Source organism: Orbicella franksi, chromosome 13, assembly GCF_964199315.1.
Source record: "Orbicella franksi chromosome 13, jaOrbFran1.1, whole genome shotgun sequence".
Lineage (NCBI taxonomy): Eukaryota > Metazoa > Cnidaria > Anthozoa > Scleractinia > Merulinidae > Orbicella > Orbicella franksi.
This window is the reverse complement of record NC_138157.1, coordinates 15,767,292-15,790,281: the sequence shown is the minus strand read 5'-3', so window position 1 is coordinate 15,790,281 and position 22,990 is coordinate 15,767,292. Positions and strand designations below refer to the sequence as shown.

Below are 22,990 nucleotides of genomic sequence, written 5' to 3'. Positions count from 1 at the left end.
AAGTAGGAGATGAAGTGGACGCCCAAGGACCATGGTTCCATATGGCAAGAGAACGAATTCATGATGTGAAATTATGGTTAAAAAACAGTCAAAAGCAAAATACAAGTGAGAAGCCTGAACCCATTGCATCATCACCAAAACATACGTCAAGTGCGCCTAAAATGAAGTTGCCAAAAACCGACCTTAGGAAATTCTCGGGCGATGTGTTGGACTGGCCAGAATTTTGGGACATTTTCAGAGAAGCAATACATGATAACGTTGAAATACCTAATGTGCAGAAGTTTGTTTACTTAAAGTCCCTGCTATATGACGAAGCCGCAGGATACATTGCAACCATCAAAACTGAAGAGGCAAACTATGCAGTTGCTGTACAACGCCTGACATCACGCTATGGCAAGGATGAAGTGCAAAAAACTCGCCTAATGACTAAACTAGCAGAAATGAAAGCACTTGAACAATCCAATAAAGTTATGAGAGATGCATTGGATGAGCTTTGTGCAACTGTGCGAGCGCTTGAAGTACAAGGAGTTACTACTGAACAATATGGAACCCTTTTGATGCCTTTGATTGAATCAAAACTTCCCAAGGATTGGAGATTGGTGTGGGACCGAGAAAAAGCTGGCTTATCAAAGGAGGATGTAACATTCTCGAAGCTGTTGAAATTTTTGGAGCAGGAACTGGAAATTCGAGAGAGTGCTGACCAGACTGTTGAGATAGAACAGCCATCTAAACACCACCAGTCTATCGAAAAGGAAAAACCTTTGTTGCCAACTGCATCTGGTTTAATGGCTAAATCTGTAACCTGTGCCTTCTCGAAGGGTCCACATAGTCCTAAACAGTGCTCTGTACCTATGTCGGTTGATGATCGCTTTAAGAAAGTGAAGGAAATAAGGGCTTGCTTTCGTTGTGCTCGAAGTGGACACTGGATGACTGCATGCAGGTTTCGAAAACCATGCCCGTGTGGACGAGGATCCCATATCCCTCAGCTATGCAAGACTGGCGGAGTGAAAATTCCAGAAGTTTAAAACCCCACTCCAAGTGCGGGTAGCCCACCAAACCACCCAAGTTAGAATCCTGCTGCCCCTCCTTATACACCAGCTAACCAGAGTCATTTGCTACCGTTATCTCAACCTCCAACAGCTGCTGTAATGTTTTCCGCTAAGAATGCTGACATCAAAACTGCTGGCGTGATGATGAGAACTGTGTGTGTTGTTATTGGGGATGTGGCTGTAAGAGCACTGTGTGACACTGGGGCCACTTTTACAATGATGTCATCATTTTTGGCTGCAAATATACCAAAGAGAGTTGTTGGCAAACGTCATTTGCGGATTGAAACACTTGGAGATGTGCTGGAAGGCGAATTCGATGTTGTTGAGGTGACTGCGAGAGGAATAAACCTTCCAAACACCTTTACCTTCCAAGCTGTAGTGATGGATGAGTTGTCCGGTGTCTTTGAGAGGGTGGGGCCTGAGTCCTATCGAGCCCTTCAAGAGGTTGTTGGTGGTTGTCCAGTCCTTGCTGATCTCGCTGGCCCTGGTACAGATAGTATTGGTATTGTGTTTGGAGAAGATTGCTATGACACCATTGTCCAAGGTATGACAATTAAATTGAGGAATGGCCTCAAAGGAACACTGACAATTTTTGGTTGGGTTCTTCATGGTGGAAGTGGATCCATTCCATTTGCGGGTGTGACTGCCAGAGCTCATGTCCATGCATTTCGGGCCTCTGTTCATGATCAACTGCAGAACTTTTGGACTTTGGACCACCTTGGTGTTGAACAGGAGGAGGTGTTGGAACGAGACCTTGAGCTGGAGGTAAAGAATGCTATCCAACGCAACGAATCTGGGAAGTATGTTGTGTCGTGGCCTTGGAAACCTCAAGCCCGAAAGCATTTAGCACTTAACAAGGCCCTTTGTGAAACAAGGCTTCGTCGCATGGTGAGAAAGTTGACGCCTGAAGAGTACACAGCGTATGACATTCAGTTAAAAACACTCCTCGAAGAGGGTCACATTGAGCTGTTACCAGAAACCTGCATTCCTCAGTCGTATCTTCCACATCGAGGAGTTGTTAAGCTTGATCGGGAGACAACTAAACTGCGTATTGTACATGATGCCTCAGCTAAGTCTGAAGGTCTTTCTCTTAATGATTCCCTTGAGAAAGGACCAAACCTTTTACCGCTGTTGTGGGGCATACTTCTCCGTTTCAGAGTTGGCAAAATCGGTGTTGTAGGTGATCTTGAAAAGGCATTTCTGCAGCTGTCGCTTCGTGAGGAAGACTGAAATGTTTGTTGCTTCTTGTGGCTCAACCCGCAAGGGGAGATTGAGGTGTACAGATACAAAAAGGTTTTCTTTGGTGCCAAATCATCACCATTTCTGCTGCAAGTAGTCCCGAAACAGCATTTAGAGGGTTTCATCACTGAATCACAAATGGCTTCCCAGCTTCTTCGCAACCTTTACATGGATGATCCGGTGAACTCAATGGATAACACTGAGAAAGCAAGGGAGTTCTGGCACGAAGCAGTGCGTATCTTTAAAGATGGTAGCTTTAACCTGCGGAAATTTCGGTCCAACGATGAAAATCTGCTCCACGAGTGTTCAGACAGCCAAGTGCAGCAACTTCACAAAGTACTTGGGGTTAGTTGGGACTTAAAATCTGATGAACTTCTTCCACTTGTTGATCTGGAAGTTATAGTACCCAAGAAACTCACGAAGCGAGAAGTGTTGTGCTGTCTGTCTAAGATTTACGACCCATGTGGGCTAGTGAGCCGGGCTGTCACTCCACTGAAGATTATTGTCCAAGACTGTTGGAAAGAGAAGCTCGGATGGGATGAGGAAGTTAACCCGGATTTGCGAAGCCGTTTTGAAAAAGTATTGAAAGTGTTGTCAGGAGGAAACCATCTGAGAGTAAACCAATGGTTGGGAATAACACCCTCTCAGTGCAACGACACAAAACTGTCACTTCACGTTTTCTGTGACGCCTCCTCTAGAGCCTATGCTGCGGCAGCCTACGTTCGTGTAGCAGATACAAATGGGGACGTAACAGTGAATCTTGTTGCTTCGAAATGTCGACTTGCCCCACCGAACGGAGACACAATACCTCGCCTTGAACTTCTTGGTGCCTTACTAGGAGCTCGACCTCTGAATTCACTGAGATTGGAGAACAGTGGTGTCTTTAAGATTGATGATGAATTCCTTTGGACAGACTCCAGTGTTGCTCTCTCGAGGATAAGGCAGGGACCACGTGTGGGTGGAGTGTGGTCGTGGGTTCCAACAGATGAAAACCCTGCGGACTTACCTACTCGGGGTATGACGGTAGCTCAGTTGTCTGACTCCAAGATTTGGTGGAGCGGCCCGGAATGGTTGAAACGACCTGACGCAGAATGGCCGAAGCATCCAAAGAATGACACAGATGCTGCATTGTTGTTGATGGCCGTAGCTGATGATCAAGAACCGAAATATGTGGAGGAAATTGTTGACCCACCCCGAACGAGCAAGTACCTTCGCACTTTGAGAAGTGTAGCTTGGATGCTACATTGGCGCAAGTCTCCTAAAAACACCCAAAATATGCTGACCTCAGAAGAGTTGCAATATGCCAAAATGGTCATCCTGAAACAAGTGCAAGGGAAGTTTTTCTGGAGGGAATTAGAGTCAATGGAAAATAGCCAACCAGTTTACCGCCAGTCTAGTCCGCGGTCCTTACACCCGTTCTTGGAAGGAGGATTAATCAGGATGGGGGGTCGTTTGCAACGAGTGGAAGCGACCTTTGAGGAACTCCATCCAGTGCTGGTTAAAAAGTGTGGTGTTGTCAACCAATTGGTGCTTCATATTGACGAACAAATGCAACACGCCGGTACTGCCACAGTTATTTCAGAACTGAGACGCCAAGGGATTTGGATCCTGCGCTCTAAGAAATCAGTCTCATCAGTGATACGAAAGTGCAGGAAATGTAGCAGGTCCTTGGCGGCTCCTGCATCTGAACAGACACCTCCTTTCCCTAGGTGTCGTGTAACTTGCAAGCGTCCCTTTGAAACAACTGGCATGGATCTAGGAGGACCGTTATACCTGAAGGATAACAGCAAGGTCTGGTTCGTAGTATTTACCTGCATGTCAGTTAGAGCCATTCATTTGGAACTTGTGACGTCGTTGTCTGTAGAAGCGTTGACTCAGACACTGCAAAGATTTATGAACAGAAGAGGTGTCCCACAGTTGTGCATAAGTGATCACGGATCAAACTTTGTGGCGGCAGCTAAGTGGGTTAAAGAGAAGAATCTTGACATGAAGTGGCAATTTGTGGTGGAACGCGGACCTTGGTGGGGAGGAGCCTGGGAGAGGTTAGTGGGCATTGTTAAGAGGCTGTCTCTGTAAGAACCGACCACTGATTTTACTTCGAAAATTCGATTTTTCTCATAAGCTGGGGTTTCAAAGCCCTTACCTAGTCAATCACTAAAATGAGTTTTATTTCATTAAAAATTCCAATTGAAGTTTTCTAGGACTGATTGAAGTTCGGTCCGCTCGACACAAGTTTCATGCCCGCCGAAACTGAAAAAATAGCACATATTGCCGGCGCTCTAAAAAAAATAATATTCGCTCAAAAGTCCCAATTCTTTTTTTCAACTACAGATATATCATAGCAGTTTGTTTAGCCATGTTGCAATTATAATTCAATGTTGTTACTTCAACGGTTTAAAGAAGATTTTCTACCCGTTAAATCGAGTTTTGAACCAAACGCGAAAATAACTCTACTTTGAAGGCACGTTTTAAAAATGTGGCACCTGTTTGAAACCGCTGAACTACATGAATAGAAAGTATAAATGTCCCTTAATTTAAAACAATAATAAAATTTGTCTGCCCACTAGGTTTTCAAAACTAACGACCGCTTAAAGTTCAGGAAATTTTGAAAATATTCCAGTGAGTAACTAACACACTCGCCTTCGCAAAGTGCTCCGATAAATTCCCGTAAATCTCTTACCTGGCTTCAAGATTAAAGTTTTGGTCCTTTGTAGCGATCCTTGAAACCTAGGTGGCATTAAAACTGCCAGCTTTTTCTTCCAACTGCAGGTTCGTATATAAAGTAGATTTATACGTTCCTCATCTGTGTCGAGCGTGACCGTCACATACTTCGATGTTCTTTGTATCACTGACCATTGTTTTCATCGAAGTCGGTTCAATCATGTAGACTCCTCTTGAAAGGTTTGTAGAAGCACTCTTTTGGACAACTCTCGGCATACATACATGTATGAACAGTAAACGGTGATTCGGAAAGCCAAGGAAGGATTGATAAATGCCACGGCCATTTTGTGTTTACAACAAGTGATTTAGTTCCCAATCTTCCCGTTATACCACGGGAAGATTGGACCAAAGGACCAAAACTTTAATCTTGAAGCCAGGGAAGAGATTTACGGGAATTTATCGGAGCACTTTGCGAAGGCGAGTGTGTTAGTTACTCACTGGAATATTTTCAAAATTTCCTGAACTTTAAGCGGTCGTTAGTTTTGAAAACCTAGTGGGCAGACAAATTTTATTATTGTTTTAAATTAAGGGACATTTATACTTTCTATTCATGTAGTTCAGCAGTTTCAAACAGGTGCCACATTTTTAAAACGTGCCTTCAAGTAGAGTTATTTTCGCGTTTGGTTCAAAACTGGATTTAACGGGTAGAAAATCTTCTTTAAACCGTTGAAGCAACAACATTGAATTATAATTGCAACATGGCTAAACAAACTGCTATGATATATCTATAGTTGAAAAAATGAATTGGGACTTTTGAGCGAATATTATTTTTTTTAGAGCGCCGGCAATATGTGCTTTTTTTTCAGTTTCGGCGGGCATGAAACTTGTGTCGAGCGGACCGAACTTCAATCAATCCTAAAAAACTTCAATTGGAATTTTTAATGAAATAAAACTCATTTTAGTGATTGACTAGGTAAGGGCTTTGAAACCCCAGCTTATGAGAAAAATCGAATTTTCGAAGTAAAATCAGTGGTCGGTTCTTACAGAGACAGCCTCTTAAAGGCCTGCTACGTCGCTCGTTGGGCCATGATGTGCTTTCCTGGGAGGAATTAGTAACCGCTCTAACCGAGGTGGAGAAAGTCATCAACCGCCGGCCTATCACTTACTTGTGGGAGTCGAGCAATCCTGATGGTGGTGTTCCTATCCCTTTGTGTCCTGAAAAGTTCCTGTTGCCACCACGAGAAGACATCAAGGAAGAAGAAAGAGAACTAAATATCTCTGATGAATTTCAACGGAGAAAAAAGTGGCTGTCCTCCATGAATGACATATGGAAGAAAGAGTACTTGCATCAAGTGCTGGGTTCACAAGGGGAAGTTTGGAAGACTGCCAAGTCCTTTAAAAGAAGGAGAAGTTGTCCTTGTAGCTGATGACAGAGAGAAACCTCTAAATTGGAAGATGGGGGTTGTCCGGCAGCTCATTCTTGGCAGAGATGGAAGATGCCGACTGTCCAGGTGAAGTCGGGACTGCTACCCCGACCAATTCGCAAACTGTACAAATTGGAGCTCTGTGCTGAATCTGACAATCTCCCGCCCATTACAAGCTCACCAGAGAGTATGTGAACAAGATGGTGGGATGTTAGACAGCGAGGCCGAGACGATGGAGGATGAAGATGAAGAAGCTGAACCTGAAGTCACCCTTCCACAATCAAGGATATTTTCGACCTTGAAACGAAGCAAAATACCAATCTTTCGGTCGAGCTCAGAGAACTGATCGATCGAAGGACAGCACAGCCTGATGGTGATGATCACTGACCAGTTACTGTGACGTCAAAAAACGTATTTCTGCGGTACATATTTCATATGGCTGAACATGTTGAATGTGGTTCCGTAAAAAACCATGCAGACAATCTAATTGGGCTACGCCAATCGTATAATTTATTCCAGGATTCAAGATTATTCGATCTAAAGAGGTAATACAAAATTCCATTGAGAAACCAAACAGACGATCGGAATATAAACGCAAACCTAAGTTACATTGTTTTAAGCCTGAGTTACAGTACTAAACTTACTTCTTTGACGATGTCCAATCAGATTGTTTTGCGGTTTGTCCAGGTCAGGAAACAGATGAACAGATTTGAAATAGCAGAAAACGGGTCAGCGAAACAGGTCAGCAACGAAGGTGTTCACAGTGAAAATATCTGCGACAAAAACTAACTTATCCAAGCTCAAAGGTCAATTGACCGTATCGGTTACGCGGCTAAATGTCAATCAAAAGGTATTTACGAAATCAAACGTCAATCAAATGCTAATTGTTCGTATATTAACGGAACAAGCTGAACTTTCTAGACTAGCCGTTTTGTACTAGAGATCGGACGTGACATTGCGTGACAAGCCGAACATTCTAGATAAGTCATTTTGTATTGTTTTGTAACCCGGATGCGACGTTGCACGAATTGTTGTACCCCCCTACAGGGGTTGTAGAAACATGTGCTCGAAGAATAAATGTGGAGTTCAAACAGAACAATCATACCTTCTCATCTAGTTCTTCATCTATTGCTCCCGATAGAGGACTACTCTGTTATCGAAGCTTGGATTGATTTCGAAGAAATATTACTAAAGGGAAACTCCAAGCACGGTAAGTCGCTTTTGTAACCACACGAATTTACAATGCTAACACTTACGGTAAGAGACTTGGCGAGACGGCGAGACAAGCGTTTTCTTCTGAGAGCCCGAGACATTTTGTTTTAACTGCGAGCGCGAGACGTTCAGGCTCTTAAACTTCGAGCCCCAGATTTAGTTGAGAGCTACAATGAGCTTGTACAGCCTTCTAGCGTGCTTCTTCGAGCTGGTTGGAACTGTTGCTTCATTGAAATTCAATATCAAGTGACGAGAACACGTCATTTCTAAAAGCAAATAAACAAAGAAATTGGGGCTTCGAAACCCTTAGCCTTACGAAAACTCGAGACTTTGAGACTGCGAGACGCACAAAACCGCTAAAAAACAAGACAGCGAGACCCGTGAAATTCGACTAAAATTTTGCGATACCCAGAGATTTTGAAGGACCATTCGCCACCCCTGTATACGTAACTGATTACTGTCTTAATTTCTCTGGAGTAGCACCAAGCGAGTGGCAGAGAATAATTCGGCCCTGAAGCCTGTTTGATTCGCGAAATTCAAGCATTAAGACTACCTTAGCAGTACACTGCATGAAATGGCATGTATAAGGAGGTATAAACGACCCGTACATATAATATGTACGGAAAGGTATACTGATGTATACTGAAGTACATGTCTAACCGATTTCCGGTTTTCATAATTAAATTCAGACATATATTGGCACAGAATGTCCTAAACTGCTCAGGGAATTCCCTAGTTTGACTCTAAATGCTTTAGAAAGATCGACAGAAATTAGACACGCTCGTTTTTCGACCATTCTGGGTCATCAAGTCTTGTTCCCTTGAAATATATGTCTGGATTTATCACAAGACGAAATCACGTTTCCGTATTTCTGAAACGTGACTTTGGCTACAAAAACAACAGCAGCAATAACAAAATGCTAAATAGCAGTTTTTATCACTTCCGACTACTATTTTATATTCTAGTATTTAAAATCTTCTTATCGCAGGGCTCATTTAGAAAACCACCCTGGCTACTGAATGTAAAACCCTTGTTTAAATAAAGTGTTAAAACAATCCGCAGCGGAACATTCCTTACGTCTCACCAACCTGCGTGGTGGCGCAACTCACCAGTTTCGCAAAGCTTGAAAGCGAAATGCCCTAAAATCGGTTACATGGGAGGACTTGCACCGGGACGCCAAACCCATTCAACGTTGCCGCGTATTTGATGCAAACCTTGGAATCCTCATGGAGGCCTCTGGCCGATCTTTAGCTTGTAAAGGTTGAATGTTGCAAAATCTATTTATTTCGACCGACTAGTGGTTTTCCTTCACTGTGGTTACCACTGTTAGTCCGGTAGCATCAGCGCATGCGTAATTATAAAGAGTGCCTTTAACGAAATTTACCAACCAATATTTCTTCCAGTCGGGATGTCAGTAAAATTCCTAAACACAAATCATATAAATTCGTCTTATGGAAAATTTCGTATACAAGGGAATTCGTTTCACTTTATTTTGTCATGATCCGTGATGAAGACCTTGCTAAGAGGCGCTAAGCTCGTTCTCAGAAAATTGCTGGACCATTTGCTTGTCTTGGCTGTTGTTTCTTCAAGCATGCATCGAAAGCGACAGAATAATGAAATTATTTCTTTCTCTCCACTTTGACGATAATAAGCGTATTCGAGGCTACGTTGTCGTGGCGCCATAGAATCCTGGAGTATTCACGACGCACACAAAACGTCACGTACACCTAAATAACTCCGAAATAACGGCCCAGTGGCCTCCTCAGTCGACGACCCCCTGTCATCATATCAACATTGCATTACGTTTGAACAAGAAATCACAAAACGTATTACGAAGACGAAAACACTTTAATTCGATTTTTTCCTCGAGCTTACTTTTGAAACGAAATTGACTTCAAATGTGTTTTGAAACGGCTTGTAACGAAATGACCTGAAAATGACAAAAGACCTGTATCAGCATTCTGAGTGCCCGACTTCAACAAGCACGGATCAGCAGGTTCTCTCAGTTCTCGCGCCATTTTTTGGCGTCCCTTTTAAAAGGTGTAAAATGTCGAAGCTTGCATTGATCTCTTAGTCCTTTTTCACTGTTTAAAAACCCTACTTTGGCGTACAAAATTCAGTTTACCTTCACTTATTCTCTGTGCACGATTTCAAGCAGTTTTTGGTGGGATACAGCTGGTGAAAACACGATACATACCGAGGTACGAGTCAACAACAACAGGTAAGCCATTGTTGTCTTCCCGAGTTGTCTTGTACGTACGAGTAAGTTAAGCTTAAGTTTCCAGTTTCCAAGTTCAGTTGTAAAGTTTGCTTAAGATGTATGGAATTGCCTCTAATTGTAAATTTTTCTTTAACAAGCAGAAGCTTCAAAAGGGACAGCAATGGGAGTGATGGCAAATTAAACCATTAAGCTTAAATCAAACTACTGTGCAAAATTTACTGATCTATTTATAGGATATTTTCCTTAGTACTGCAATTTTGATTTGAGGTTTTCCAATATGGATTTACACATAAACTTAACTAACCTTTTATGCGTATTGTATTTTATTCATAGGATGAAGTAAAATTGGTAGTGCCTCATGTATAATCCCTGGCATCCTTACTTAATGGAAAAAAAAAAAGAGGGAAAACCTATGAAGTAGAACCCTGGCTTACGAGATACATGTATGTATTAATTTATGACTATTTAGGGAGCCATGGAGACTTTTTAAGATTTATTTTTGTAAGAGCTATTGAAAAATTATATTGGCAAGCAAATTTTGGCATTTCACGAGTCAGTCTCTCTCTATATATTTTATATATAAACAAGCTGATTTGCAGATCTGTTTTCAAAGTGCTCAATAGTAAACTAGAGCGTAATTATAACAGATGATGAACTGAGCAACTGTAGATTTGACTTGGCATTTTATTACTATTTATTTTCGTAGTACACAACTTGTGCGCAGCACTCGTCATATAAAATTCCCAAATGCGAATATGCATTATTACGCTGATTTGACAGACACATGCCCACTGGAAATATGATAGCTACAATAAATGAATGCTTTTACAAAACAAAGGAAAGTTAAGCAGCCTGAAAACGTCTCAAATTTGAATGCATCGGCGGGGTATTTCACTTTTTACATGGAATATTTGGCCCTCTAGGATTTCTGAAATAGAATTTCTCAAATAACAGTTACAATTTCCTCAAACGTGATTGGTGCATAAACTACTGTATTTTGTTCTAATTAATCTGCAAAGTTGTAATCGGAAAGTGTAATCAGACAGTTGGCTGCAATCTGACACCAGTGATCAGACAGCTACATGAGCCAATTATTTTAGGTCCTCTCCACTTAATCCACCAATCACAACATTGATTACAATCACTATAGTAACCAATTCAAGAGACCGACTTTGCAAAGTTGTGGAGGTCAAGTCTCCATTTTAAATATGACTACTAAAAGCTCTTTTTCAAATGAAACTTTTACTTTTGTGGAAAATTGTAATGATTAATTGGTCACAGGACATCGTGTCGTCCAATTCAGTCTGTAATCATACTTGTGATTAACAAATTGGACTTCCGCTTCGCGGTTGTTTAATTTTGTTAATCACTCGTATGATTACAGACCGAACTGGACTCCACTCAGTCCTATTACCATTATTTACAGCATTATTGTGCTTGGAAGAAGAATGGCAGGCTGTAGGTTGTTGGCATGCTATTAGCCAAACAGCTGATCAGTGGAGCAGAAAGAGGAATAGGGCAGACTGTTTCTATTCTTTTCATATCTTTGTTACCAGTAAATTTTTCTTTATTGTGTAGTTCCAGAAAACATCCATACCCACCCGAAAGAAGGTTATTGGAAATTCCATGGGGGAGGGGGGATTCAAAAGAAACAACTTAAAAAGGATAGTCTGAAGCTATGCTGGAATTTCCAGAGGGTTGGTAGGGTTTATACCAAAAACAGCAAATTCACAGAAACCTTTTTAAGCTTTCTGTAATGACCTCAGAGTCTATATTTTGCCCTGTTATTTTTTATGTATATACCTGCAAAGGAAAATGACCAATACTCCCAGATACATGTAATGAGATTGATGGATCATTGTTAATGGGTCATATTCTCCGTTTGTCAAGCTGGTTTTGTCTCAAGGTAAGTATAGATTGTAGTAGTGTACTGCTAGTACCATAGTGATAAGAAGAGCCATTGTATTATTTTTAGCACTGTTTTTGTTGATCTTTTTTTTTTTTTTTTCACATTTAAGGGTGATGTTCACTTACTGCATAACCAGCAAAAAATGGATAGATAGATAGCTCTAATATTACTTCTGTGTCTGTATATGTAGGAGTTGTGTCAAGATACTATGAAGCAAAGTGGCAACAATATCTGGATAGTTTGCCAGATAGAAGAAATTTGGCTCAAAAGCGACAAGCTGAAAAGGAGCTAACATCAAGGAGAAGAAGGGTAAGCTAGCATCTCATCTTATTGAGTATACAGTCAACTCTCTCTCTTATCAGACACCTTTTTTGACAGACACTTGGCGTTACAGTTACAGCTGAGATGTAGTAGGCCGGCTACTATAGTTATTCGCTTTTTCCTCAAGTTCAAAACGAGTTGACCTGTTGTGTGGCGATGATTGAGGAGCTCAGTTTTTAGTTATTGTCAAACCAGCTCTAAGGCCATGCTTGCAATGTGAAAATATGAAGTGAATTTTACACTTGTGGGCAACACACAGTATAGGTAGTGTATGCATGTAGTTTAGCAGGGACATTACGAGTGTTCCCTCTTTCCTTGGTTCATTAAAAAGAAGCACAATTTCACGGCAGGGTAACAATAGCCTCGCCATGGTCTAAAGCAAACAACAATTGGATAAATAATAAGAAAACTTATCTCATTGGTTGTTTGATTGTTGCACTAAATTACCTGCTGTCATGATTGGCGATACAGTATGTGATCGCTTCTATTTAGGTTTGCCCTCACACCTTTAATTTAGCTGAGTGAAATCCTTAAATTAATATCTTACACCTTTTTCAGTTTTGACAGTCCAGAAAATAAGACTATGGCTTGGAGAGTGCTAAAAGAAGTCCGGTCAGTCCATGGCAAGGACAAGTGGACAAAGGCAGCCATTAAGAGTAAGCTGTGTTTTTTTTTTTTCTTTTATCACAAGCTAGTAGTACCAGTTGGTTTCTTTTTTCCAATACTACACTACGTTTTAGGGTTAGCGTATATTAGCACAGTAAACTGACTTGAGTGTGTTCCTTTGGAATGATCTGGATCAGGATCAACGATCCGAGATTACTCGGATCATGGTCAAAGGAGCCGGCAAATCCACTCAGGGCAAGGATTCAGTAGTCTCCTCCGCAGCCGTTTTTTGGGATGTCACGCAACGCTCCCCCCAAAGAAACGGCTGCTCACATCCGAACCACATTCTTTTCCTTTTGTGTTTGTGGTTTGTTTGCGCTCCGTTGAACAGACCAATCACATAATAGCAAAGTGTGAATGACGTAAGCTTTCGCGCGGAAAGGTCTGCGGTGCGAACACGCGAGGGATTTCTGGCTTTTGTTTCACGCCGCACGTCGCCAAAAATAGGCGGTGTTCGCAGGTTACGATCATGACGGACGAAAAAAATTGTAAATGAAAGTCCTAAGTACAAGTGCTTCATGTGCTCATCGCTATGTTCAGCTATAAATGAGACAATATATATTTTCTCGAAATGTCAAATTGTAAGCGTCAATCAAGGGCCAAACGCTTCCTACAGATTGTAATCAGACCGGAAAGAGCGGCATTCAGAATTCGATGTCAACAAATCGAGCGAAGCTACTTGATTTCCTGGTTCCTTTATTAAGTTGAAATAGATATCTTCCTTCTCGACAGTAATGTTTTGAGTTGAAAGGTTCTAATAATTAACTTGAACTTTGAAGAGTCTTCAGCTACATAGAAAGCTCGTTCAAGCGTCGCCGGTATTTTTCGGCGTCCCTAAACAAAAGCCGGAAATCTGTATGTTTATTTGAGACATCTCCCACGACGAGATACAAAGATAAAAAACATTCCCTGATTGGACAAGTTTCAAAGGGCGAATTTGGCGCGAAAACGTTCTTGAAAATGGAACGGAAGCGGTGATTGGCTAATTTCGTGAAAGGAATGTTGTTCGGATGTGAGCAGCCGTTTCTTTGGGGGAGCGTTGCGTGACATCCCAAAAAACGGCTGCGGAGGAGACTAAGGATTCAGCGGCTCGTTTGATTAACCATGATCTGGTTTTTTAACCGCGCGGCCATGGGCCGAGCGCGGTTCTAGGTTTACCCGTGGTTTATTATTTTTTATTTTTATTTTTTTTGTCGGTGACCAGACGCAGACCTCCGCTCGGCCAAACTTTGAGTCACGCAACGTGTGATGTTTTTCCGCCAGAAGCTGTTAAAACATAAACACACGAACAATTTTACGGATATTGTTTTCTTTTTTGTGGGTAAAATATATTTTCTTTTCGCTTTATCAAAGCGTTGGATTTAAAGGGAATAATAAATACGCTGAAAAAAGGTATTACGTCAGCCATGGAATGCGCTGACGTTGCAGCTGTCACTTTCGCTACGTGACAAATAAGATCGTGTTTACTTTGCAAGTTTATTTCGGCAGAAGCGACGGTCATTAATTTATTTGTAATTTTGCGAGTATTTCTTGCGGTTTTAGGCAAATGAAGTAAATCCTTTGACTGTTTCATCGCAGCGAGTTCATAGATCGGAAAGAAAATTAAATGTTTGGAAGCCAAGCAAAGAACGTGTCAGAACGTGCAAAGATTACGTCATTGATAGGGAAATAACCACCGTACTAAAGATAGCCGTAGATAACGCAATTCTTGAATTATGTGACTCGTGTGACTTCTTTGCTAACCCTTAACTCAAGGGAAAAAAACAATTAAATTTAATCGTGACTTTAAAGAAAGAAAGCGGTTTGTAATAGTGTTCGTATCTTCATGCCCATACATATCCCGAAGAAACTTCCAGATTAAGACTATTACGTCATCGGAGATGTCACAACGACTACGACTGATGATGCGATAATAGAGTTTATGTTGATCAAGTGCTGTGATGTCTACGGTAATCAATGAATCATCAAAGATTGCTTTGGAATATGCACTGCGTTGCGACTTTAATACTAAGAAAACAGTTAAATTTTAAAAGCGCGGTTATGAGATCTAACAGATCTTCTTGTTGACCTTTTTTTTCTGTTTATTTCGTTTAGAGACTATAGACACCTTTCAAGCTTAGAGAAGGCCATCTTGTCAGACAAGGACAGAGAAAAGGCAAGAGAAATTTTCTGTTCGCCAAATGCCATCTACTTCATGTCACCAGAAGAAAGTGACAACAATGATCCTGCTCCTTTAACTATTTATCACATTAATTAGCATTTTCTACTTATTATAAATTTAGCTTCTATCACTTCGTACTTGGGTGTCATGAAAACTTAGGCCTCAGACCCCGAAACCTCAGACCCCTCGAAACTAAAAAAACAAGATTTAAATTCACCTCAATTCTTATCACCTGGAATGCTTTATGGTCACGCTATGTTCATAGGCAACAGCCATGCCCGAAAGGAGCGAGATGTCTATCTGTCGCATCAATCAAACGGTGAGAAACTAACAAGCTTTGAAATAGCAGCTGACACTTTGATGACATTTGCTAGCGAATTTTTTTACTGAAGAATCGAAATAGAAAGACAGAGTCACTATAATGTTGTCCAAATTGAAGTCAGTTTTGTATCCACAGACACGACAGCAATAAACCAGAGAAGATAAATATCTTGCTCCTTTCTGGTTGTTACCTATGAACATTGCGTGATTATTAAACAGTTCAGGTAATAAGAATTGAGACGAGTTTAAAACTTTTTTCTTTTTTTTATTTCGAGGGGTCTGAAGAGATAAATATCTCGCTCATTTCTGGCTGTTGCCTGTGAACATTGCGTGACCATAAAACATTTTTGGTGATAAGAGTTGACCCTTCGCTACATGTAAATTATAATGAAAACAACTGTTCACTGTGACAAGTTTTAAATATTCTTTGGTTCAAGTTATGACTGTAATAAGGTCACATATAAGCTGAAATGGACAAAAATGAAAGACAATTAACTGAATTAAGATCCAAAACTCTGCAGTACAGTGTATATTGCAACGATCAAATGATAGGTGATAGTTTAGTGATAGAGCGGTTTTCATTTGAGTGTCGAAAGCAACTAGACAATTACTTTGGTTTTGGTTTTACTACAGTTTGAGACTGGCTGAGTAGTCTAATTGGTAAGTAATTGGTTTGGTTTTGGTTTTACGACACGCAATTAAAAACCGCTCTACTGAACAGGGTTACAATGATCGTCAAAAACATTATCTCAAGTCTTGATCCAGAAGCTTTGCGATCTTTATACTTACATTTGTTTCGTAGAGCCAGAAAACCCAGATTTTGCTGCTTTCAAAAATCATTCCAGGGCATTTTTCAGCCGTAAATGAACTGCTCACCTCAATCGTTTGAACGTTGTTCTCAGACCGGTGCATCACAGGTGATAGCACTCGTTCCCAGGGTCTTCAAATCCAAGATGGCGGCTCGTCCCAGTCCTCCAGAGCTCAAATCCCCAAACTCCACGAAAATAAAAGGTGTAATTCAGGTTCTTTTAACGCTGTGTCCTTTTTATTCAATCTTTGAAAAAGAACGTTGTTGGGAAAGGCTACAAAGAACTCGCAAAGCAACATGAACAACAGGAGGATGGGGAGAACCAGCCAGCGTTTGATTTTAGTGTCAGGTAAAACACAAATTATAGTGATTTCAAAGTTAACTTCATACTTTGACTCAATGGAACTTCAGCAATACATGTACGGTAGTTTTTTTATTCTTAATCTTGTCCTTTATCTCTATTGTATATGTAGTTCCGACAATTCATCAAACCAAGCCATGGCCAAGAAACTCTTAACTGAAGTGCGGGCAGTTTACAGCAAGAAAAAGTGGATGAAATCAACCATCAAAGGTAAGCCTCTGTCCTAATTTCTTTACAAGAGCAGTGGAACCTCCTTCAACAAGACGCCAGCTGGCCGTAGAATTTGTGTCGTTTTTGTTCTATGAGAGCCTTTTTGAAGGTGCTGTGTACAGGCAATCGAGCCTCTCAATTAGGTCAAATTAGACTGCGGGCAGTCTCTCTGCTCTGAAATCAGGGACAAGGAGGTAAAAATATTGAAAGCGTGCGTTACACAAGCGGCAAAGCTGCGAGTTATGCGAAGCGTGGGCACCGGAAAAAGAGCGGCTCTTCTTCCGGCGCCCGCTTAACTCTGCTAGCACTTTTACTTATTTTCTTGTTTACCCTGGCTGACTTTACGTAGAGCAAAAGAGAGACTGTTGGTAGGCTGAGTTCATATTAGCATCATAGTATGCAATAAACAACTCTAAGTACGCTGACCATCAAGTCAAGTTCACAATTTCAAATCCCGATTTACCCTCAACTATATAAGTACGGTATGTCCCGACGAGATTGCTTCTGTGATGTAGCTAGCTAGCTAGCTATCTGTCTATCTATCTATCTATCTATCTATCTATCTATCTATCTATAAAAAATTGTTCCCAAAATTGGACTTAATGGTTGAAAAGTTTGTGACTGTTCTTAAACACAAGTCAGCCGGGTCTTCAAAGCGAAAACTGCCAATACTGTAAGCTCCTATCGCTGAATGAATGACATTTGGGCCGCAACCCCCTTTTCTTGGAGTGATTTCTACCAATTCGTACAGACATTATACCTCGTCAACTAACATAATCTATGCATTTTGAATTAGCTGCTGTTCATCAGCATTGGAGATCCATAAGGGACGATAAAACAAGGAAAACAAACAACAGCTTTGAGAAGTATCGAAGGCAAATCAAGCGAAGCAATCGTTTACAGAGGGTGAGTATTGTACATCAATTGTATCAGGCCAGTTTGATAGGAGACAAGGAAGGGCACCAGAAATTCTGTCTTCCCCAGACGCGTTACACTACATCTCGTCGGAGGAAAGCTGCGAAGACGACGCAGCAGAACCAAGGATTGGGCCAAGACCACAAAAGATCAGAAAGCTGTCATGGGAGAAGAGCAAAGTGAGGAATATTAAAACAAAACTGGGCGAGGCGTATTTGGCCGGACTAACTGAGAAACAACGTCGCACAAGTGCACGTGTCAACCGGACTGAAGAGGAATCATCACGCCCACACCCACCTAACGGCCCTCGTTGGGTAGTCCGCAGCGACTAATTCGCTACATTTTTAGAACATTTGACATTTTATACATACCAGCTGTAAGTTTTTCTTGATGTTCATTTGTTAACAAAGGAATTTTAGGCATGTTATGTTCAAGTGACGAGGACGAGGAGCAAATATACATGTATTTTTTTAAATAACAAGAATTAAACTGTCAATAAGATATCAATAAGACTTCTTTAAGGCTTCTTTACGCTTCTTTACGAATCGCGTAAAGGTATCATTAACTCATCTGTACGCTCCTTTACACGCTGCGTAAAGATATCAATATTCTTTATGGACTGCCTTAAAGTATTATTATAGTGCGTAACCGGGTATGACGCTAAACAACGCTTCTTTACAGACTTAATCACGCATCTTTCATTTACGCTTCTTTAATTTCTTAACGGTATTTAAGATCACCTGAAGGTATCGATCAATAATCTGAATAATGCTTCTTTTGATCTCATCTCTATGTATCGAGGTAAAACGCGTTCGTAAAAAACAGACCCAGGAATCGGCAGGATGAAGTGCTTGAGCGATTGCAGCCCATGATTACTAATGAGACCGGAGACGTAAATATAAGACGCTTAATCAGTTTCTGATTCTGGTTCGTTTTGGGCTCACAGCACAATGAGTGTCAGCGGCCTTGCCAAGGGAAGACCAAATGTGTACCCATACATGACGTACGTGACCCAATTTCTTTGATTTTGACGGTTTACCGCCACATTTGAAAGGTGTGCAGATTCGTTGAAGACGGTTTATCTTTTCGTTGTCGGTGAGAACTTACCTTAGTTTTTGAGGCAAGGGATCTTAATTGGGTAATTCTGCAAACGGTAAGAAGTGGAATTTGAAGAAACATAAGACGAAGGAAACTCTATTTAGCGAACACTATGTGCGGCAATCAATCGAGTCGTCTTCGCTTTCCTTTGGAATTCACCTTGGAACTGAACACGGCATCGTGCCACAAAGAATGTTTTTCAGTCACCGGGAGATGGATAGTCTTTCTCTTTGGTCTATACAACACGCTATTATGACTTTGAACAACCTATCTGGAATAGAAATCGTGACCTCTGAAAATGTTAACCATGTCCAGGTAAGCTGTAGCCTTAGTTTCATGTAAGCAAGATAAGCCTGATAATCTTGATGTTTTTATCTACTTGCAATAGCATGCACTCGAAATCATTAAACCTTGCTGAAATTATATACATCCTCAAACCGTTTTTAGTACAGGAAATTTACATAGAAATGTGCTCTAAACGTGCTTAACTGAAAGTATATTTTATCCCAAAGGACTTAAATTGCAGTCTGCAAAATGCTGTTCTCAGGACAACTTGTGAAGAGAGGCATTTCAAGCCCAGGAACTTCAAGTTCTCGTGTCTACGGAGGCGAAGGAAAAGGGAACTCTTAACCGCATGTTAACCCTGTGTTTCTATTAGACGAATGCCGTCGGAGGACATTAAACGTGTATTTTACATACTCCGTTTGGAAAGTACGTGTTAGAGAAGCACGAGAAAACTTCCACTGGGTTGAGTAAGATAGAAAGCGAGCAAGTTTTAATTTGTAAATGATGAAAAAAATAGCAGAGAAGAAAACGATAAAAATGTTTTCAAATCTGAGATTTGTATACCTAAAAACCCTGCCACTGTGAGTCCCGCAAACAAATTTCATTCTAGCTAAAAACCAGGGGCCATTATCCACAAGATATACGAAACCAGTACACATTCCTTCCACACCACATTCAGTATACCCCTTCATTCTCCCAGTATACACACACTGTACTGACATGTGGCCTGAACTAGAAGGGACCCTACCACAACTGTAAGATTCCGTATACACACCTTCCACAGACCTGCCAGTATACCTCCTTTTTCACTCAGCATGCATGACGTATACTGACATGTATGCTGAGATATAAGGAATCCTGACACAAGTGTATAAGACCCTGGTATTTTAATTTCCTTGGCCAATCCTGAAATATACTGATCATTATACGGACCTTATACATCCTGCCTCATCCTTACATTTTTCTTATACGGATAGATATACTGACTGTCTACGGACCATTTTATTCAGTGATAATATAGTTTGACACAGAAAACCAACCTGCAACCAAAGTGTCTACAAAGAAAAGGTGAAAGAAAAGGTTATGCTCTATTTTGCACGCAGTTCTTTTCCTGTCCGAACGATTGGTGTCGCGAATTCTTTCAGGGTAAAAATTATTCCTTTCACCAACAGTAACGCCCACGGATTGAACTGTTCTCGTTAAAATCAGCGACCATATACACACGTACCAACCGGTTTATCTACTGGTGAAAAGCGTCTTTAATAAACAAATAAATGGGCTAGATTGACAGTGTATATAAATGCTACGTCCTCGGTGAGCATTTTCAAAACCTCGGTCACAGTGTTTCAATATACGTACCTCTCGGCCGGCAAATAACATACATTTTTTTACTATGGAAAAGCGCCTTTAATAAACAAAGCAGCTGGCTGTACAGCCTGTAGACTCTGCTATTTAACCTATTGACAATTATCCCCAAGGCTGTCATGCAAGATATAATTTATGCTTGGTGGCTGTTATTTTAAAACAGTTTGTGAAAACCACTGTCGTCGTAAAGGTTCAAAAAGTTATGCTCTGTTTTGCACGCTGTTTTTTTCCTTTCCAAGTGATTGCTCCCGTGAATTCCTTAAGGGTAAAAATTATTCCTTTCACAAATTTCGAGTACGGATCACTGTTCGTGTTAAAATCAGGGACGTAGCGACCATACACGCATGTGCCAACCGCCCGCGGAAATCCAGAAAAATATAATTATTGATCTACTGGTGAAAAGCGTCTTTAATAAACAATTCGGTTGGCTTGATGGTCTGTAGACTCCTCTATTTAACTTACTAACAATTATTCCGAAGATTGACATGTAAACAATATAAGCTACTAAGGAAAAGGTCAAAATGTATTATGGTGGGGTGGGTCATCAGTTTTTAAGCCTTCGGTAATGAGTGGGTCATTCAGTTTTCAGCCACTCATGGAGGGTGGGTCATCCTATTTTGTAACAAACAATCAAAGTCTTGAACCATTGGAACAGTTGGCCACACATGGATTAAAATTTTGTACGTAATAACAAATAACTCTTAGTCCTCTTTTGTGTCCTTATATAAAACGTAAAAAAAAAAAAAAAAAAAAATCACATGCATTTATACGTACATGTAATTTTTTTTCTTGTTTCACTTCATTGCTGTATTGTTCCATGTGGTAAAGGCAACTTCAATGAATTTTGTTGAATTTTAGCCAACTTATGTCTACATGCTATTTATCCGCAAGGGTACGGGACTCGTGTTCATGGGTTTGGGACTCACACTCTTGAATTTGCTGGCTGTGTGAGTCACAGAACTCACTACAGCCCTTTTCTAAATGGATCACTGTTCCGCGCGAACAAGGCTCGAAAAAATAAATACGACACAAACTGCGGTGATAAGCATTGTATCCCAACGCATTTTTTAAAATACAGTACTTGTCGTTTCGTGCGCTAGTCGACATAAAGCCGGTTGCTAGGACTGTAACGAATTTTACGTTGAAAAAAACGAAGTGTCCATGACAGAAAAACTTAACAATTTAAAAGGCCCTCGCTAAAAGTGGCTATTCACCAGCCATTGCTAATCATGTGAAAACCACTGGTCATAACATTAAATGGGATCATTTTGACATCTTAGCGTTTTAGCATTTTAGCAAAACTGACTTTTATTGCAGAATTAAGGAGACTGTTCATTCAAGAACTAAAGCCTTCACTAAATGTCAGAGTCATAATAGTGAGCAGTTGTTGCTTTACGTACTATCTGTTACTTTTCATGACGTCTAGGCAGGTTAACATACTGCTGCATATCAAATTTTCAATCTAGGTTCCAGACCTCTAATGTTTATGATATAAATAGCTTTCGAAAATTCGTAACAGCCACTTTTGAAAATGCATGTTGACTAACATACGAAACATCAAGTTCTGTATTAAAATGCATTGAAGTAAATGTTTATCACTGCTGTTTGTGTTATATTTTTAATCAAGCTACGAGGACCTAAAAGCAAGAGTTTATACCTTGCGGACATGACTTAAAGTTGCAAGAGTAATGGGAAACAATATTATTTTTAGAAACGGTTGTACTATTGTTAAGAAATAAATCTAAAGCGTCAATAACACCACAAGCTAGGTCATATACAAAATGTAATTTTGTTGGATTATGCGAACAAAAGTGTCATGTTTTATTTGGGGTGGGTCATGTAATTTTCAACCGTCGTTTAGGGGTGGGTCACTCAGTTTGGTGCCAAATGGAAAAGCTGGGTGATGTGTTTTCTATCCACCACATTTTCAAATGCTACCCCTCCCCTCACCGTCAATACGTTTTGACATTTACCGGCCTCTAATTCTCTCGGGCGTGCCCCCAAACCTCCCCAGCGGCTCGAGCCTTTGGCGCCATAGGCGTTAATGGAGGGTATATTTCTTTTACCAAGATTCAAAACGCACGTACAGAACCATTGTTCTGCTAATTAAACCTTTTGTTTGGGGATGCTCGCGTCGCCGTGGCCGTCGTGGTTTGCTAAAACTCCCTAATGAGTGGGTGAGGTCTGGCTGGACGGGAAAATATTTGGTTCTCGGTCAGGACGCACGACCTCGAACCAATTATTTTCCCGTCGGTCCTCCCACTCGGTACTCACAAACTCATCGTCTTCGCTCCTGTGAGTGTAGCAGAAGGCTACACAGCAACAACTTCCATCCATCACAAATTCCTACCAGTCCGAGCCCGGATAGCATTTGTTTCTGAAGTTGTTTCTGTAGTGGATTGATTCTTAATAGCAGGGGGTTGGTGGTCTTCTGCTCAACCTGATTTAGCAGATCTGGAAACTGCTGGACTGCTTTTTTTAGGTCTCTCACTCAAGAAGAAATTTCTGACATGGTTGAACCTGTTAGGGGTATGCACCCCAGTCAGTACAGCTCTTGAGATCATTGAGCCACGTAAGCTTCTACACCACAACAAGGTCCAGTCCAAATGAAAGCTCCCACTCGGTAAATAAGTACTTATTGTTTTTTTTGTTAACAAACCAATAAAATTTTATTTGTTTCTAGGAGGAGCTCGAACTCGAAAGAAAGGATTTGTAACTAACCAAATGAGCAGTGTGGTCAACTAATGCTGATTAGACTCAAAAC

General features: G+C 40.8%; 1 protein-coding gene across 1 annotated transcript; it reads left to right on the top strand.

The window, feature by feature from the left end:
* The first annotated feature begins 2,426 nt into the window (after positions 1-2,426).
* Positions 2,427-4,364, top strand: LOC145465070 (uncharacterized). Its single transcript, XM_081448864.1, has one exon. It carries the CDS (start codon positions 2,427-2,429, stop codon positions 4,362-4,364), a length of 1,938 nt encoding a protein of 645 aa, XP_081304990.1.
* Positions 4,365-22,990: the final 18,626 nt, after the last annotated feature.

Bases quoted from the DNA above. Each gene is read 5' to 3' on its own strand.
- LOC145465070 (XM_081448864.1), top strand. From the start codon at position 2,427: ATGGCTTCCCAGCTTCTTCGCAACCTTTACATGGATGATCCGGTGAAC.